General features: G+C 32.8%; 1 protein-coding gene across 7 annotated transcripts in view; it reads left to right on the plus strand.

Annotated features, from left to right (window-relative positions):
- The window catches only part of LOC148621433 (ras-specific guanine nucleotide-releasing factor 2-like), a 139,298-nt gene that overhangs the window by 99,434 nt on the left and 18,656 nt on the right, over nt 1-21,208 (plus strand). For 6 of the 7 annotated variants that reach the window (XM_088575813.1, XM_088575812.1, XM_088575817.1 and 3 more), the window contains 11 exons: nt 4,720-4,798; nt 6,276-6,475; nt 6,687-6,769; nt 7,953-7,976; nt 10,879-10,954; nt 11,409-11,596; nt 12,861-13,063; nt 14,060-14,956; nt 18,693-18,867; nt 20,347-20,582; nt 20,849-20,955. In XM_088575813.1, coding sequence (XP_088431939.1) covers nt 4,720-4,798; nt 6,276-6,475; nt 6,687-6,769; nt 7,953-7,976; nt 10,879-10,954; nt 11,409-11,596; nt 12,861-13,063; nt 14,060-14,956; nt 18,693-18,867; nt 20,347-20,582; nt 20,849-20,955 — 2,268 coding nt within the window. The remainder of the gene's footprint in view (nt 1-4,719; nt 4,799-6,275; nt 6,476-6,686; nt 6,770-7,952; nt 7,977-10,878; nt 10,955-11,408; nt 11,597-12,860; nt 13,064-14,059; nt 14,957-18,692; nt 18,868-20,346; nt 20,583-20,848; nt 20,956-21,208) is intronic. The other variant, XM_088575816.1, reaches the window with a different exon arrangement.

A 21,208-nucleotide genomic window follows, 5' to 3' on the forward strand; every position in this document is an offset into this window, starting at 1 on the left:
AGACTCCACTAAAAACTGGGAGCATGGACCAGGTGCACCAGTAGGGTAAGAGTCCTCTGCTTTTCTAGAAACACCTGCTGAGCTGCTCATAAAAAGTCAAGTTTGGGATAGACAAAAGAGGAAAGCATGTAGTATTTAGGGAATAGAGTGATGAATGGTTGGCTTGGAGTCAGAATAATGTGTCTGAGTAGGATTGTATGCCTACCTGCAGGCTGTTGCTTATGAGAGATAGCGTAATATAGATCCAGCTCATGTGTCATACTAGTACATATAGGACATGTTCAATTTTCCTTTGGATTTTTTTTTTATGACTAAATTGTTAATTCAGCATACTATTTAGTTCTATATTTTTAAGGGATTATTTTCAGAACTTTAATAATAAATAAATAAATGAGTAATTTATCAGATTCATGTAGATAACCCCTTAGTGACCAAACAGAAGAGAGCCTTGAGATGAATAATTTTATTGTAATTTTTTTATTAGTTTTTTTTTTTTCATGACATATTTATGGATACAGTTGTCCATCTGTCTATTTCTCCAAAATTTGTACAAAAACTCAAAAACACTTTAAGGGATCTTCATCATTTTGGGCCTGTATGTTCTTTTAGAAAAGAAGGACCATTAATTTTTCATTATTTTCTGATCCTCTCCCAAGTTGGCTTTCAAAAGGGTAAAAAGGAAAATGGGATTTTTTTGTGATTAAGTTTTTGACTATATGTTTTTGTTAAGTCAACTTCCATTGTGTCCATTAGGAAGAGGGTTAGAAATATAAAACTTTACTATAGGGTAAATTTTGAGGGAACATTGAAACAAATCTCTTTATCGTAAAAACTTTTACAGATATTACCTCGATCTCGTCAGGTGAGTGGTACACATGTCACATGACCAATTTCAGGAATGTCATCTCGCACCAATATTGATGTTGCAATCTTTTCTTAGTTAGGATCATTAGATTAGTATGAACACTCTGTATTAGCTATTTCATTATGCTGGTATATATATTGTAGCCCTCCCCCCCCCACCAGAATGTGCAATTCTTTTCAAGCATTGACTTACCATACAAAATTTTCATTCAAAATCAATTGTCCAATTATTAAAAAATGATTAAGTTTTAGATCTAGTAATTATGTTAATTGTTATGCCTATTTATTAAGAGTGCTGTGAAAGTACTTATATTCATAGGGACCAATTTTCGTGGATTTCTTGGTTGACTCAAACCAAGAAATAAAAATTCCCAGTGAAATACATATTTTCTATTTATTTGTACCCTGGGAAATGTCAAACCACAAATTTAAGAATCCATGAACAAATGATTTGTCTGCAATTCACAAATAAAAGTACTTTCGCATTTTTGCTTTTTTTCATCTCTACACAATGTGTACAACCTGAATCAAGGTAAAAGGGACACGATCAAGAGATTGAGTTAATGTTAAGGAATATTGTTATAAAACCTTTTTTTGTAATGTCTAATTTCATTGGATAACATCATAATATAAATTTCACGATTGATTTTCTCAGTTTTGTAAGCATGGGCATACATTATTGTTTAAAATATTTTAAAGTAAAGTTCTCACAGATAATTTTGACACTTGCATTAGTATAGAGATAACCTACTTGTATTTGTAGATTTGTTGTCAATTCTGATTTCACTGGTTTGTGACTGCCAAAACCAAGAAAAATATCTCATTTAAGATTTGAACTTTGAACTTTTCTTTAATGTTTAATGGTACTTTTTTTTTATTTACTTCTTTAAGTTAAGATAAAACCCAGTCAAACAAACAAAGCAAAAAAACTTACCACCTTTACTTAAACGAAGATTTAAAACTGCATGAAAATAGATTGAACGCAAAAATCCAAAAAGTTTCAGCTTCACATACATTTTATATGTGCAAATTTTGCCGAATAAAGTATTCATTCTTTGATGCCATTCAATATCTCCAGCATAATGAAAGGCATTTAAAACAAATCAGAGTAAATCCATGGTTGCATGACAAAGTCCTAGAAATGCCCCCCTCCCCTCAACCTCTAGAAATCTCCTTATTCTGTCTGTAAGCGCAACTGACTGTCTTTATTTGTTGACAATGATTCAGTAACTTGGTTTCAAACCCTTTCTTTCTTATTTCTTTCGTGTACATGTAGTTTTCACATCGTCTTTATTTTTTCACCTTTTCTTATTGATGACATCATAACTGAGTGTTATGACTAGAAAAGAAACATGTTTTTTTGTTGTCACATTATTTTGTAATTAAAATTCTTTTTTTTCATTTTTATTCATGGGGATGTTTACCTGAAAATACCTGAACACATTTAACAAACTGTAGTTTTCAGTCAGTATCATTTTACGATTTATTCATGACAGATAAACAGAAGGAAGTGCATGTTCAATTTCAGTGCTTGTTACAACATGAGTTTGAAAATTGACGTTGGATGTCTGTCTGTCTGTATGCATGTCTTTTTGCATCACATTATCAAGATACTACCACAATATTTTCACTGCGCGCTGCACTAGAGAGTACATACCTTTATAAATGACAATTCAAAAAATTTTTTTTTGTTCATCAAAACTCTAAACAAGTAAACCAAAAGACTCACAAAAGGACTACCATGATTCTTTGTGATGAGATTAGGTCTATGGATTATGTCCAGCAACTTGAATGATCCATCAGTACACTTTTACCAAGAAAGAATGTGTTGTCTACAGATTGAATGATTGGCATGATTTTGTCTAGTCTGTATGTTGCATGTCTAAATGATTGTTTGAGATTCAAGATTCAATACCATGAGTTTTCATACTTTGAAATGCAAACCAATGATTTCTAATACTTGAGGAGGTAGACCTAGTTTAAGGGACACAATTCTTACAAATCATTGGAACGTTGTTTTCACCATTTTACATCATTCTCATATAAGTATCAAAGCAACTTGAACAAATTTCATTCTGTTTCAAATGAAAGCTTGATATGCTTTGGTGAAATTGAATATGATACAAACATACCACTGATTTCAAGAGTTATGTCCTTTACCCTAGGTCTACCTCCTTAAGAAAGAGTTTTAAGTAGGGGATAGATTAACTTTTGTTCTTTGTTTCACATTTGATTATGGTAAATCAAGTACGTTCCACAAACCGATCAGTGCAACTATTTGATAGATTGATGACTGATTATTGACCGATTGCAAATGGATGATGGCTGAGTATTGACTGATCTCTTGGGGAGTGATGACCAATTATTGACTGATTGCTGACAAATTGATACACTGGTGACTGATCTCATCACAGTTTTGTGACTGATGATCGATTCATCTTAATTTCAAAGTTTTTATTGGAACAAATGAGGAAAGTAGTAAATTTACTTGTTAAATTTATATTATTTTTTAATATAATTTTAATTACAATTTTAAAAAAAAAATGTAAAAAGGAAAACAGAACTAGTTATTCTGTAAAATATATGAACCAATCAAAAGTCATGTGGTGTACAATGAAAGCAATAGCCAGTTAAAGGGATCAGTTTGACTGATCCAAAAACTGGTTGGTGATCAGTGACAAATCACAAATAAAGTTGCATGGATAGGTTTCGGTGCTGTATTTGTAGTAGATGATGTTCTTTTTGCATGCACATTCTCAATAACTTTTTGGAAGTTGATGAATTTTACACTTGCTGTGAACATGAAGAAGTTCAAATGATCTAGGATTAAAAATTTTTAAATTAAAAATACTCCTCACTGTGAAGGAACTTTTGTTCATTGGGTGCCAATTTTCATGTTTTTTTTATTATGATGTCAAGCCACACAGTTAAATGCACAATGAAATGTAGAATTTTTGTTACAGAACTTTTGAGGTGTAATGACATTTGGGTAATCAAACTTAACAAACAAATGAAATTTTTAGAAACCATAGAAATTGATACACAAATAAAAGCTCCTACACATCTTATACTATTTTAAACTGTTGTGTTTTAGGAAAGTATATGTGCATTCATGCAGTTGCTTGATCTAAATGGTTTTAACCTTATGATGTTGGCAGATTTCAATTTCTTAAAAATATTATAGTGTTGATATCTACATGTATTTCAAATTGATATATCTTGTGTTGTAGTAGATAGCAGTAGGCTGTGTGTTTTTAAAGTTTTTTGGGTACTTCTTGCATGGAAAAGGGAAGGGATAATGCTCTGATAACAAGGATTGAGGATGTACACATGAATACCGAATCATTTATTTGCATGTTCTTGACCATTTCAATGCATTGTTGAATTTTATGTTTCAAAAATTAAAGGTGGTAGAGTTATATTATGGCTGTTGTTGCTGATGCAATACTGATTTTTTTTTAATTCATTATTTAAAGTAAAAATATCTTGCATTTTGTTTTTGCCACAGTAGTTGAAAACTGTCAAGTTGGAAATTGACAAGAAATTGCAGGATTTATCCAAAACTACAATTTAACTTTACTGGACAATTTTTCAATAACCAATGGAAGCATACCTTTCTTGAAATTGTCTTCAATAATGATTTACTTTAACTTTTGGAGTTTATTCTCTAATCTTTAATCTAATTTCACACTAATTAGCCAGTATCTTACTTGAACCAAGTTACTGTTTGGGATGTTTATCTTTTAAAACATGCCCTGGTTGTAGTGTATAAAACATCAGCAATGACATCCAGAATATAAACCTAATTATCCATAATGTCATAAAATATCTGACATCATATGATATATTTTGTAGCATTATGGAAAGATTCCACTGATAGATTGTACCTTGATTGAGGATCCAAGCTCTGATGTGTATTATTTTGATGACGATAGTAAGTATTATCTTCCTTGTTTAGAATCTTTTGTGATAGTACATGTGTTAAGCAAACCTCAGAAAGGCTGCTGGTTTTTTTCTGGTTTAAGGAGATAGACATAGGGTAAGGGACATAACTCATGAAATCAGTGATATGTTTGTATCATATTCAATTTCACCAAAGCCTCTTAAGCTTTCATTTGAAGCAGAATAAAATGAATCCAAGTTAATTAGATGCTTTCATAAGATTGATGTAATATGCTGAATACAAACGTTCAAATGATTTCTAAGAGTTATGTCCCTTACCCTAGGTCTACCTCCTTAAGGCAGGTGTTTGATTAATTCAGGTTCAAAAAGCTATCGAATAGACAATTACCCCGTTTGTTCAGGGTTGGGTTGAGACTTAATTGGTGTTTGCTTTTTATGTAAGCCTTAACTATACTGTGCAGTCTATGCACCAATGTTAGTTTCAGAACAGATATACATTGTACACTATTGTCCAAGACATTTAAGAAAAAAGAAAAAAATGCATTTTTAATGAAACATGAATAAAGGTCAGTATTAGTGTTATTTTGATAAAGCTTAAATAATCCTTGAAAAAATACAATAAAATGTTGAACATTCATTTGAATTGTTTCCGTGGGTGTAATTAAGGATAGCAAAGCCTTGTTTCAGTGTCAATGTATAAACAACACCCAGCTTGAAATTCTTTTATTAAAACTTTAACTTATCTTAAATGGAAAAATCTGATAAATACTAGTAAGTAATAACAATACATTCAAACCTGGATTAAGGACCGTCTGTATTCAGCAATAACCCATTTTCTCATTGTTCATTGAAGACCTATGGGAGGCCTTGAGCTGACATTTTTCATCCAAGGGGGTTGTTCCGTCTGTCTGTTGGTAAAGATTTCCATCACGAAAATCATTGCTTCCACTCGGCAGATTGATTTAAAATTTAGTTAGTGGGTTTATATTCAGTGGCATGCATTGAAAGAAATTTGAGGGCTGTCTGATAATAACTTCCGGTTTTGTGGGACTTCTCATTTTTCAGTATATGGAATGATATAGAAAATTTTTGTCACAAAAATCTTAGCTCCCATTGGACAGATTGATTTCAAATTTGGTATGTGGCTTTATGTAGAAGAAGCATAGGTTGTTAGTGATTTTGTATGCTACATAATATATAAACTTCCTGTATGAGTTAGAGTATATCTCGCAAAACAATGCATGCAACTTAAGGGGGTACACCTATGGTAAGGGACATAATCTTGAAGTCATTGAAATGTTTGTATCATAATCAGTTTCACCAAAGCCTGTCAAGGTTTCATTAGAAACAGAATGAAATTAATCCAAGTTACTGTGATGTTTACATGAGATTGATGTAAAATGCTTTATTCAAACATTCCAATAATTTGTTAGAGTTATGTCCCTTACCCTAGGTCTATCTCCTTAAAGTCTTTATTTTTACTGTTTACATTTATTTGGATTTTGCAGCAATATCTTGGGAAAGTTTTGGTAGTTTGACTTCATCCACGACACTTCTGACCACCCAGGCCTGTGACAGAGATAGAAACAACTATAATGGACTAGATTTTAAAATCATCATCGATTCAAAAAGTGGACCACCGACAACTTTAACATTGGTAGCCTCTACACACCAAGAAAAAATCGCTTGGTGTAGTGACATAAGTCAGGTAGGGAGAAATTTTTACTAATATTTTTCTTTTTTCTCTTCATAATATAAAATGAAGAAAACCTGACTGTAAGTTGTGAAATGATTAACATTATGGTAGATTTGCAAGGCCATATTTTTTTATACTTTAAATTAAATTTGTTAGTCTCACTCAGCCTTTATTGTAACTTTTGTGTCAATAATGATAATTTATCTTGTTGTTCTGTTTTCAGTGTATAGAGAACTTGCATTACAGTGACTTATTGAACTCCTCCATGAGTGAGTCCTCTTCAGTAACGATGCCCCAGTCTGTAAGGTGAGTTACCCCTCTTTGTTGACCTTATCTCAAACTGTATTTATACAGTTGTGTCTTGCCTATATAAATATTTGTCTTTGTAGTTCTTTATTCTCATTTTTATTATTATAATTGATTGTACGTAAATATTTTTACAATATGTGGTGCCCCTATCACAGGAATACTTGAATCAATTCTCATTCTATACATTTACATGATATTTATTGCATGAGATTATACCTGCTTCATGAAATCATGATGTGTGCGTTATATTCTTCTTGTAATCCCCTTCTCAATGAAAGTAGTAAGAGGGACATTCTGTAATACCCCTTGTAAATTCCTGAAGACTAACATGAAATAAATGGATTTGACTAAATTCGGTTTACATTTAGTTGCAAGGGAAATGATCATCAAGGCGAAAGATGAATGGCCAAGGTTGCAAGACAAATTTTGTTATCCTTCACATTGCCCATGTTTAGTACTTGGTTAAAACTAGGTTTTTTTTCTTTTAATTATTTTATATTGAAATAATCTCTCTTAATGTAAAATCTTAATTCTCTCCACTACCATACTGATTCAATAGTTTTGACCTTGAAATTTATGGTCATTATATTTTTTTATCTTCATAAAGATTTGAACTTGCCTTGTCCATCTGTCCACTTGTCATTCTGTCTGCCTGAATTTTTTTTTAATCATCTCAAATCCAAAATGATGAATTGATTTCAAATTGATGATTTGGCTTCCTATAGATGGGGCATATGTTGTTAGCAGTTTTCGATTTCAACTTCCTGTATAAAACGGGGTAGAGCTAGCATGACAATATGTGCAATTTTATGATTTGAAAAACTGTCTCTCCTTGTGTTTGATTTAAAAATCCAGGTTTTAGTTTAAATACAATGCATATGCTTGTGTTTTAATTTTCAGGAAGGGGTCAATATTACCCCAAATGTTCATTGTCATGGAATCTGTTTTAGTGCTAATTGCATGGCGTGAAGAGGGGGGAAGAGGGGTTGTTGGAAGTGAGGTTTAAGGTGTATTTTGTAAAGTATTCAGAAAAAATGATCAAAAATTTAAAAGATTTGTAAGAGAAGACGTACCTAGACCATTTTTACAGGGAGTATATATATAAATGTTTGTAGCACTGAGCTCTGTATATAGTTGTAACATTGTTTTGCTTATCAACATGTTACTGCGAACTTTTTAGATACATCCATGATGCTCAAATCTGGTGAGTCCTCTCTCAAAATTCTGTTGTGTCACACAGAAAATTCTCACTGTTCATTTCTTTTAAACAGTAGTTAGTAAAAAAATAAAAATAATTAGCATAAGGGAATGGTAGTTTGAAGGGAAGGGATAAGGTCTGTCAAGGTTTATTATTTGTTTTAAAATCCATTATAAATACATTTTGAAGAATGCTGATTTTTTTCTCAAACATTCTTCTACAAGCGCCCTGCCCTTTGTTTACAATTTTATGATAGACTTACCTCCCTTATACTGATTGTTAAAAAAAAATATATTAATATGAAATCACAAAAAAAATATTTTCTTTGTGATTAAATTTTTTATTTTATAAAACATTTTTTGTGCATAGATGTTAATTAGTGGTGCATGACATAATGAGGACCCTCCCAAACAATTGGAATCTCCCATATTTTTTTTAATTATTTTTATCTTCTGATACTGGAACATTTATGCATAGATGAATAACACACATGTTTAAGAAGTCCCTTTCACAAAAATCATCTGCACATAGTATTTGAATGTGAATTAAATGGCAATTTATTTCAATTCGCATTGGAATTTAGTGTTATGTGTGAACACATAACTAGATTATAATTTTTATTGAATGCAAATTTTTTCTCATTATTTTGACCTTATAAAGTACCAACAGATTGATACTATCCAACTATGGACAAATAAAGATTGATTTATAACATTGTGAAGAAAGGGTAAAATCAGTTTGTAGCCGTAATAAGGGTTTAATACTTTAATCACTATTATTAAAAGTATGTGTTATAGGTGGATCATATGAAAAGTTGAACAAAATAATTTAAGTTACTTCAATAAACCACCAGAAAGAAGTTTTTTTTATATTTTTATAAGATTTCTGCATGATAATTCTTACAGTAAGGACACACAGAATTTTGTGACATTTTGCTAAAATAGTTCACTAGTTGCTTTTGATTCCCTGGGCGTAGATTTAAATATAGATTTTGTCACCATGGATGTTGGGATTTAGTGCTCGTCTTATATACTTTTGAATGTTGCTTTTGCATATGTGTCTATATGTTTTCTAGATAACATTTTTCATGGCTTAATGGCTTACATGTAATTTATAAAGTTTTACACTGCACCCAGTGTTAAAAATGACATTTCTAAACTTGAGATAGTTAAATTTTCAAATTGTGGGCATAAGCCTACTTGAAATGAAGTACCGTGTTTAAAAAGATGAAGACTTTTTTCAGTATTGCTTTGTAGTTGGACCAGAGTTTAAACAGAATGTGGCTGTTAGTAAGTCTTCTGTACCGTCTGATCAAATTCCAGCAAAAAAAAATACATTTCATTGAAAAGTCCAAATTAGATTTGGCTGTTTTCTTACACCCCTGCAACAAAGTTTTAGAGTATATAGGGATCACCATGTTTATTTGTATATCTGTCAGTCTGTTCATATGTTTATGTGTCCATCTGTGTGTGTCTGTCTGTCTGTCTGTCTGTCTCTCTCTCTCTCTCTCTGTCCATGTACTTCTTAAGCATAACTTCACTTTCATGAAATTTTATGTAATGGTTAGGCATCACATGAAGAAAAGCATGGAACAAAATACTTATTGTTTCTAGGACATGTTTTGCAATGGAGATAATCATACTTTGAGTGTCATTTGCAAACAGGACTATTACCCAGTTAGCTCACTCACAGTTCAAGATTTATATGTTCCTAACTACACACTGAATAGAAATTGCATACATTGTCATCTGTTTAACTTCCCCTATTACCATATTTCATTATATACAGGTTCACAACTTACCAGGTTTATGAATACTCCCTTCTCAAAGCTCTAAGTCTGGATTTTGTGTATTTAACTATATGATTTTTTTTTCTTTGCATGACCATAATTAATTTTATTTTTCATTGCAATGTTCAGCCAAAGCCATGAAAATTGCTACCTAGATTTTTAACTATAAACAGGTTATAATTTGAAAAGTTTTTAAAGCAGTATGCTTTAAATGGAATGGCCTTTATTTTTATTAAGAGATTTTTATTATATTGCAACTGCTTTTTGTTCCCCTTGCTCACAGCTAGCCAATATTTGTGCATGTAAACTTACCATATAGATAGGACACTTTCTATATTAGGTCACTACTAGTTTATTTTTAAACTCATTTCTACATTCTTCTAAAATGATTAGAGTTAAAGGGGATAATTTTTTCTTCGTTTCTAATACATTTATTTGATAAAAAGTATAAACCTTTACACTTTGACAGGAACAAAATTTAAAATGAAATGACTGGTTGATTGTAGGTTTGAATTTTGAATGATAACTTTTAAGTTAAGGGGTAGATGTAGATGAAAACCTAAAAATGAGTTTATACTGGTCTGCACTAGCAGAGGTGGATCCAGGATTTGAGTTTATTGGGTGTGGGGGGGGGGGGGTAAATTGAAAATTAAATGCTGTGCAAAGCAAGGCAAAAAATATTATGGGGTGAAACTTGTAGTGAAATTTTTTCTTCTTACCGAATAAGGTGGGTGTACGCCCGGTACGCCAGTCCTTGGATCCGCGTCTGCACAAGGTTATCTAAGTAACAGTACAGAATATCCTTTAAAATTAAAAATTGATTTGAATATGTTGTCAGATCATATCTACATTGAATTCATAACATTTGTTATATAAAGGTGGAAAACATTTTACACCTGGTTTTCAAATTTTAAATATGGAATCTGTCCGGGCTTGTTCATTTTCCTTTCACTTTTTCAGGAAAATATATAAAAACAGAAAAAAATTAGTAATTAGATTTCTTTTTTCTTGTCCCTGCTTCATTATTTTTGGCAATGGCTGTGTCGTTAGAGAGAAGCGTTGTCATAATACTTGCACTGAAAGACCATAGGTAATTTTGTCCGTCTGTCTGTTTTTCAGGTCTGATCCAAAGTTGTTTAAGGATGATGTGGACATCAAGTTTAGCAGAACATTAAACTCTTGTAAAGTGCCTCAAGTAAGTATTAATATGGTTTAGTGTATGTGTAATGGTAGTCTTTTATTTAGCTCAGTTGGAAGGCAGGGGTTCAAATTAGAAATAGTCTGAGGTCCAGAGCCTTTCATGTCTGAAACCAGGACATTTGAATCTCTTTTTACTTGGACCTACATGTCATTGCAAGATTTCTCCACATAAGATAGTTAAATTTTAGATTTCAACCAACCTTTTCAGTGAGTGGGTTAATTACTAAGAGTGGATAAATCTTGTAATCCATGAGAGCTTTGGTGCGCATCTCTCAAGCTACTGAGCAGAATTTTATGAAAAATGGTATGTTTCTTTATGTTTAGGTAAATTTTCCAGATCTATAATGTGAATTCCCTCCTAAATTGACTTCTTGATGTTAAATTTCTTTGTTTAGACCCATTACAATAGCCGGGATCACATGCTTGATGACTGACTTGTATATTTTCAGATCCGTCATGCTAGTGTGGATCGCCTCCTTGATCGACTGACTGATCTCAGGTTTCTTAGCATAGATTTCTTAAACACATTCCTGCTGACATATCGTGTGTTTTCCACGGGAAAAGTAGTGCTAGAAGCCCTTAAAAGAGTGTACAAGAATCCTGAACAAACATTGGATTCTAGCCTATCTTCTTGCCAGTAAGTTTTTGTTTTCTGCCATATTAAATTAAAATACACTGAACACAGTACTGTAGATGGTTACACAAAAAAAGTTGTAGCACATGCAAGTGTTTATTATATTTTGTGGAACACATGAAAAACGTGTTTAGACCCAATATGAAAATCATATGGAAATCGTATTTTTTGGATTAAAAAAGAATTTTTGAAAATGGATAAATGAATATGGTATGAAAATTATATGTTTTCCCTAGAACATTAATATATAAAGTGTATATTTTTGTGGGATTTTGGAAAACCTATGTTTTGTTTTCATATGCACAAAAATAATTTAACATATTGGTCTTAAATTTTAATTTCCATCTGTTTTAAGACATGACAACATATGTTGCAATTCTTTTTTGTGTAGGTGTAGCTTTTTTTCAAAATTGTTTATATTAATTTTAAAATTGATTGTGTTAAGTTTTTTTTTCCGGTATGTTCAAATAATACCAAATAATTATACATTGTAAGTGATTGTAGGTACTATCTGATGATAAAATCTTCCTGTTTCGTGGGACTTATCCAGTTTTCTTCCATACATTGTAAGTGATTGCACGTGCTATCTGATGATAAAATCTTCATGTTTCGTGGGACTTATCCAGTTTTCTTCCATACATTGTAAGTGATTGTAAGTGCTATCTGATGATAAAATCTTCCTGTTTCGTGGGACTTATCCAGTTTTCTTCCATACATTGTAAGTGATTGCACGTGCTATCTGATGATAAAATCTTCCTGTTTCGTGGGACTTATCCAGTTTTCTTTCATACATTGTAAGTGATTGCATGTGCTATCTGATGATAAAATCTTCCTGTTTCGTGGGACTTATCCAGTTTTCTTCCATACATTGTAAGTGATTGTAGGTGCTATCTGATGATAAAATCTTCCTGTTTTGTGGGACTTATCCAGTTTTCTTCCATACATTGTAAGTGATTGCACATGCTATCTGATGATAAAATCTTCCTGTTTCGTGGGACTTATCCAGTTTTCTTTCATACATTGTAAGTGATTGCATGTGCTATCTGATGATAAAATCTTCCTGTTTCGTGGGACTTATCCAGTTTTCTTCCATACATTGTAAGTGATTGTAGGTGCTATCTGATGAGAAAATCTTCCTGTTTCGTGGGACTTAACCATTTTTCACTATACAGAATGATATAGTGAAAATTTTGTTCACTTGTATGAATGGGAGTATACCTAGCATGACAATGTGTAGAACTTCATCAATGTTTTTTTTTATTTATAGATCAGCGTCAGATACAGATATATACAGCACCAGTCCCCCGCAACAATTTACAGAGCATCCACAAACGGACACAAATCTTCTCCTGAAACCTCAGGTGGAGAAACCAAGGAGAATCAGTACGGGAGACATGAAACATGAGGTTACCCTGGAGAAACGACCAATTAAAAAGGCACCAGTACTCGGCTCAGAATCATTCCATAAATGTAAGATTTTTTTATATTTTATTCATCTTTTTTTTTTTTTTTTTACAATAAGTGTAGTAAATTTAGCAGATGAGATCAATTGAACATGATTTTATGTTCAGATATTAAAGTTTCTGAAAGGATGCAATATATCATTATCCCTAATAAACTAAGGAAGGAAATGGTATTGGTATAAGTATCAATATGTCAGTCTGGGCATCTATTCCCAAAACATTTTAAGCATTGCTCCAATATTTGGTAGGATGTAGTATTATGAAATGAAGATATGCTTACTACACCAATATTTTGATTTAAGTCAATATTTTGGGACTTGGACAACATAAAATTTCACTTGCCGTAGGGAGAATATGGCTACACAAGCAATTCTGTTGTATAAAAAATAATTTTTTGTTGGTGCTTAATTCACCAGTTACTTCTACCATGACAATCAGTTTACATTGAGAATTCAATGATTACAGTTATCCTTACAGGACATAGTTTCTTATGGCAATTTGAACTCAATTATACCAGTTTCAAAACTAGGATAGGTAGCTTGCTTCAGCTTCGTTGGTAGAATTTTGGCCTATTTGATATCAATTTATCTTACTTTAGGACTGCTGAACAACTCTGTGATCTTTCAGAGTTTGAAGATATATTTATGGCTCTTTTTACTAAAAAAAAAAAACGTACACATGTACTTCATACAGTGGTTTTGCTACTTTTTTAAAAAATTATCCTGTTGGATTTGGGAAGAAAATAAACGAATTGGGAACCAAAAAAGCTTGGGAAAACTGTAGTATTTGGGAAATTGCATGAGTTTGAAATAAATTTGCTTGGGAAACTGCCTGTGTCTGGTGGTAAATTTAAGATAAAAAAAAACACTGTCATAGTTCAGTACTTTTTTTCTCACTATTTCCACTTTGCAAATGGCTGATATAACCATTTTTACAAAAAATGTTTAAAATACTTGTAAATAAATAAACATTTTTTTTAATTTGAATAATTTCTTTTTTGTAGATAGCAGAGATTCTGTTGACAGTGACGAGACAGGAAATGAACTGTCGATTTATTTAGCTCCACCAAAACAGAAGCTCGCTCCTATAGCATCAACAGAAACTCTAACAGACCATGAGCATGATGATATTCCTTCAATAAGAATGGATCGTTCTGGTTCACTTAAATTGACACTAGGTGTTGAAGAGATAGGTGAATCTAGTTGTGATTATTCAAGTGAGGATGAGAAGGATTTTTTAAGTGATTCGCAAATGTTTCACATGACCGCATCAGAATCCACGGATACATTCCACACAGCTCGTGATCAGAGCTCCACAACAATAAGCTCAGCGGCTAGTTCTGATACACTTACACCTGGGACACCTCGACTCAGTCCTTTTCCATCTCCACGAGTGAGTCCTAGGTTTAATATAAGAGGGCAAAGTAATGGACTACCTACTAGAAGTTTAAGTCCTGGTATTGAGAGGAGAGCACATTCCCCAAGTCGTGGATTTCATTTCAGTTCTGACTCTCACATGCTAGAGGCATTGGCTTTATCTCCAAGTAGTCCAGTAAGAGTGATCAAACCTCACCCTGTCTCATCTCCAATCAGAATACCATCACCAACAGCAAGGGCAACGCCACCACTTAGGCGAGCTCAGTCACCAAAGAGGGATTTATCACCTTCACAACAGAGGAGAGCCTCACCAACAAGGTTAGAGGTATCTACCTCACCAAGAAGACAGTCATCACCTACACGGCGAGAACTCTCTCCTGCTGTGCGTGATCGGCGACCTTCGACCCCACCTAGATTATCTCCTATCAAATCACCAGTTTCTAGTCCAAAAATTCACCGTGCACCATCACCCATTATGTACAGCATGTCTTCACCAAACATCATGTCACATATCAAACGGCCATGTAAGTACAGATAGTTAGAACTCAATATGTAACATTTGTACTTTCTAGATTAAGTTTATACCAACATATGTACAAGTTATATTAAAGATATAGTTATTGAGGAATAAATACATGTTTTTTTAAAAGAGATATATGTTAACTAAGTGAAACGCCATCTGTTCTAAAGTACTTGCTCTTAGCTGTGTTTAAATGGGTTAGTAAAGTGTAGAGTGGAAGTTAAACAATTTACTTAGTATTGATGGAGCATCAGTAACGTTCTATAAATATTAATGCTCTGAAATAGGAATGGCTTGAAACTGTTGTCAGAAGTGAAATATTTTCAGAATTGATGTATGCAGTTAGGAAATAATTGTTTGAACCTTTAAAGCAAATGTACAATGTGTGTTATATGAAGTCTCACATGTGCCCATTGGTTGAGACATCAGAGATATAACAATATATGAGTGCATTGTCAGCAGTCAAATGTTATTTGAGTGCAAATAGGTCAGTCCCTCATAGGCAAGCCCTAAAATCATATTATGATTATTGCCATGAGTTCCTCAATAGTTCCTCCAAAGGCAGAAGAATTTGTGTTTTTGTCCTTAATAATACAGTCATTTCAACAGAATTAAAAAAATTTAGAGTAACTGTTCTAAAGTACTCATTACTTTGTTATTTGACCTTTTGGCATAGCACTTCTAAAAATAGGGTATGGTTGTAACTGATGTCTGTGATATTTACTTTATTTTCTGGGTCAATCCAGTTGTTATATAACAGTACATTCCCTAATGTTTAATACATTAGCACCTGAATCTCCTGCACTGAGGTATATTTGCTAAACTTTACACCTCTGTCACACTCAGTATTTAAACCCACCTCTATATGGAAATTAGTACAGTACAACTGAAGCAACTTCATGGATGCTCATGCCTTTTGATTTTGTTCACAGCCTGAACAGCTTTTTTAATTAGTGGATAGATACATGTACCTAGTGAGTCAGGAAGCGGTTATAGGTGGAATTGTACTATTTATTTCCCATAGGCGACAATAGTAAGACTTTTGAAAAATTCATCTCTTTAGAATAATAACGGAGTTTTTTCCCTGACATATCTCCATTTTCCTTACTTAAATGTGAGCAAAGTCATATCATAATCATCTCATTTTTGTGGAATTTTTGGGAAGATGATGTTTGATGTCAAAGTTCACCTCTTTTTCTGTGAAAGGCACATAAATTTTTCTAAATTTTAATATTTATATGAAATGGTTTTCAAAAAATTAAATGCAGTTTTTTAAAAGTATAATAATGTTAGAGTCTGGAATTAATAAAACATTTTAGGAATCAGTACAATTTGTTCAATCACAGTGTCTGGCAGTATTTACCTAAGTAGGTAACATGAAAGGCCAACCTAAAATAATGAGAAATAGTACCTTTCTACCTATAGGTAGAATGGTACTACTTATTTCCCACAGGCTACAATAGTAAAACTTGAAAAATTAATATCTTTAATACAATGACGAAGCTTAAAACTGACTTTTTTCCTGTCAATTATCTTCATTCCCTAATTATAAATGTAAGCAAAGACACAGCATAACCGTCTCGTTTCTTTTGTATTTTAAGCAGATAATGTTCCCTCTTTTTTCTGCGAAAAAGCACATAAATTTAAAAAAAAAAAAAATTAATATGAAATGGTTTTCAAAAAATAAAATGCAGTGTTTTAAACGTATAATAATGTTAGAGTCTGGAATTAATAAAACATTTCGGATATCAGTACAATTTGTCCAATCACAGTGTCTTGAAGTATTTACTTAAGTAGGTAACACAAGAGGCCAACCTAAAATAATGAGAAATATTACTGTTCTATCTGTAGCACTTGGGCTTTCCATTTCAGTATGCATCTAACTTGACTATTGAACTACATTTAGGAGGAGTTTAATTTGTAAAGTTTGAGATATGGAAACAATAATTGTGGAGCACAAAAACTTTGCCTTCGACAACATCTGATCTGATGATGTTAGTTTACATTGTTTACACTTTTTCATCAGTTGCTTTCAGACCCTTGAGAGTAGAAGAGAATTCAAAACAAAAAAGGGACTGTCCGAACCATACTAACTTTTATGGGTGCCATGCCAGTGTTGATGCATTAGTTTAAATCTTATTACTTCTAAGTTTTGTGTCCATTCTTTGAAAGAGTAATCAAGGGAACCAAGGTTATAGTGGTAATCAAAAGAATGTAATCCAGGGACAAAGACCAGACAAGAAAAGAGACATACATAACAAAGAACATAAAGTAACTAAAATCATACATACAAAGTAACAAAAGTAAATGAGCAACTGGGACTCCACTGAAAACTGGAAGCATAGACCAGGTGCACTGGTAGGATAAGCGTCCTCTGCTTTTCTAGAAACATCCACTGAGTTGCTCTTAAAAAGTCAAGTCCAGGGTAGACGAAAGAGGAAAGGAAAACTATGACATGTTGAACAAATCAGTTTTAATGGCGCAAATGGATACACCCTAACGATCCACGAGTTGAAAAGATGAAAGGATTACACTATTAAAACATACATACATTTACCTAGACCATTTCCAAACTTAAGATTGTGTGTTTTTTCTTCACAATAGGTTAGATTACTTTTTTCCTACTGTTTTTGCTTCTTATTTAAAGTAATGACAGAAGAAAACATTGATATAAGATTTATCTAAACTTATTATATAGATAGCAGTGTTTTATCGAATGTTCCTAGTGTAATAAATTTCGATAATTGGTACTGAGAAATAAATTTGATAATTTCACTTTCGCGCTTTCTCCCGCTAAAACGTCACAACTTCAATATCAATCTGCCAATCACAGAATTTCATATTCATATTGAAAATATCAATAAATTATAAAGAAAATCTATACAATAAATAGGATTATCAATTAGTTATTGTGAATAAGCAAAATATCACTTGTGCCAAGAAAGCTTGAGGATCTAACTCGTGTGCAGAACAAGTTCCGCACACTCGTTAAATCCAGGCGTTCTTTGGCACGTGTGATAATATTTTGATTATTCACTCTTTCCAATTAATTATCCTATTATTATTATTTTATTAGTAAACTTAGTGGTCAGTTAAAAGTATAAATCATTAAAGTCTTAAGGATGCTCAACAATACCAAAAAAGTAACCATTTTTATCCTTGAAATATATTTGATTTCAGTACCTGCTCTTGGCTTATTTGGATAATTCTTTCAGATTTGTTTAAGGAGGTAGACCTAGGGTAAGGGACATAATTCTTGAAATCAGTGTTATTTTTGTTTCATATTCAATTTCACCAAACCCTATCAAGCTTTCATTTGAAACAGAATGAAATCAGTCCAAGTTACTCTAATGCTTACACAAGATTGATGAAAAATGGTGAATACAAACGTTCCATTGATTTGTAAGAGTTGTGTTCTTTACCCTAGATCTGCCTCCTTAAGTGGAACTGTTGTTGATGACACTAATCTGACAATTTTCCTAGGTTCCTCATGAAAAACATGTAAGATTACAGATACAAAAATACATGTATCATTTATGGTTATGTAGGATACATTTACATGTATAATTTAATAAAATTACATTTAATGGAATAAGTTTTCAATTTACAGTTACATGGGATAAATTTACAGTTACATGTTACATGAATAATTAAAAGTTACTTGAATAATTAATACTTATATATTTGGTTTACAGTTACATGTTACATGAATAATTTACATTTATATGTATAATTTACAGTTACTGGTAAGAGAGGTAGTGCTGAAGCTGAGTCAATAGGTAGTTACAGTACTCCACGTAGTAGCATTATCAGTGCCAGTACGCCACGGAGCAGTATTATCAGTCAGATAGAGGGCTCACCTCCCCAAGCCAAATCTGGTGCTGTAGTTACTTCATCTCGAAGATCCCAACGAAGGTTAATATTTTATTCTGAGTACATTGACATATTCTGCAGAGTTTAAGGGGTCAAAATTTTATTAATTTTTATGCCACCGCATTAATAAGTTGGGAGGCATATTGTTTTACCCCTGTCAGTTTGTCCGTAATTCTATTCATCCCGTAAGTTTTCTCCACTTTTTTTGAAAGTCCTTGAAGATATTGAACTGATTTTTTGTATGTGAGTCTTTCATGATTAGTGACAGATTGAGTTAAAATTTTGTTCCGCTATGCTGAGTTTTATTAAAATTATGGACCCTGGACTTAAAAATTCCATAGAAATGGCAGTTTTCCGCACTTTTTTTGTAAACCCTTGAAGATATTGAACTGCTTTTTGGTAGTGAGTCTTTCATGATTAGTTACATTAGTTATTAGTTCATGATCGAGAATAAGTTTCATTCTTCTACGCTGAGTTTCACCAAAATAATGGGCCCTGCACTTTAAAAATTGTATTGAAATAATAGTTTTTCACTTTTTTTTTTGTAAATGTTTGAAGATATTTGACTGGTTTTTGGTATGTGAGTCTGTCATGATTAGTTACAGATTGAGTTTAAGTTTCATTCAGCTATGCCGAGTTTTACTCAAAGCCACATGCGGGGGCATCATTTTATCTAGTGTGCTTTGTTTTGGCAGAAAATGACAATTACTAGCCTTATCCCTTTTTTCTAGAACTATTTTTTCATAACCTATGAATCCATACCTGTAAGTTTCATTTTGGTATCAGTTAGTAATGAAGGATGCGAAGAAATGTCATAAGACAAAACAGGACAGGATCCAAAAAAGAGAAAGTCACCAAAAATTTATACTGGATTTTATGCAGTTTTCAGATTAGGTTATGATTTATATTATTAGAACATCTCTGTTTTGCCATCGTAGGCAGATTCAGGACTTTAGGGTTGTGATGCCTAAATATATTAGGTATGAACAAGATTTCATGCTGACGAAATTCAGCTTTATACACCCTTTTACTACCAGTCTATGAAATTTGTTTAATTCTTTGAAAGGAAGTTTTTCAGTACTATAGGAAGGCAATATTTTTGATCAAATATACAACAAAACTAAATTCTAAACCCCCTTAAAAATTTGCAATCTTTAAAAATTGTTGAAAACTGTTTAAGATACCCTCAGAATGCAGGATTTGAGGTTTAATATTTCCAAATTTTCTTGGGGGGTGGGGGCATGCCCCCAAACTTCCCTAAAAATTTGGATCACTTCGTAATTCTCACCAGTGATCCTGTCAAGAAATTTTTTTTGGGGCCCTCTTACCTGAAACTCTGGATCTGCTACTGTAAACCTTTTTAATCCAGACTCTTTTGAAATTCTTCCATATGAATTATTTTGCATTTCAGTATTTAAAATTAGGACCTGTCTAAAGTAGGTGAACCAAGCCTTCAGTTTAAAAGGATTCTATTTAAACAGATTTCAGTGTTGAAGATATAAAATGTCTATATTATTTAAGGTCCAGTTCCACTGCAGCCCTGACAGCATTTGCTGTAGCTACTGCTGGTTCCGTGACATACCCTGAGAGTCCCCAGCCCACCCAGGGGCAACAGCCAGCCACTACCCAACCCCCTCCCTCAGTATCAGTCCCGGTGACAACACAAACACAGCAACAACAACCACAAGCACCCCCACCAACTCAACAACCTCAGACTACACCAAGGACATCGAGGGCATTCCTCCAGCCTACTACTGGTAAGTGTTTCTTCTGGTTTTATCCTCTTGGTCACAAGCAATTAATATGGAAGCAAAATTTTGTAAAATTGTTAGTTTTTGTATGTGATATATAAAAACACATTTAGTAATTCTCTCTTCGCCTTAAATGTAGTTAAGACGTGTTTTGCACAGATAAAACTTTTTGAATATTTTCTTCATTTATATTACTGATGTCAGTTTTTGATGGAATTAAATCTTTGGTCTTGTGTGGTATCCTATTCTCTAAATTTCTGTGTTTATTTTAGGAACAGGTGATTCCCGACTGCAGAAAAAGCGTGAATCTGTGATAAGTACTGCTGCTACAATGAGAGTTCTTAACATAGTCAAACACTGGGTCTCCAAATTTCAGCAGGTAATGAATTACTTTGACATATGTGGAACAGCAAGGGACCATTCATCTGCTTTTTTAGTTATTTGGAAACTGAAGGTGTGATTTTTCTGGACATTTTTTGGTCCTGATCAGAGTTTTGACTCCATCGTTAGAAATTTCTAACTTCCTATGAAGTTTTGTTAGTTGTATGATTATATTTGAAGCTCTGGCAGTTCCTTCTTCTTTCAAGACACCTGTCTTAACTATATCAACCAAGAGACTATATTCTCCACAT

This window comes from Perna viridis, chromosome 3 (assembly GCF_037379345.1).
Source record: "Perna viridis isolate PV_CMFRI_1.1 ecotype Kerala chromosome 3, ASM3737934v1, whole genome shotgun sequence".
Classification (NCBI taxonomy): domain Eukaryota; kingdom Metazoa; phylum Mollusca; class Bivalvia; order Mytilida; family Mytilidae; genus Perna; species Perna viridis.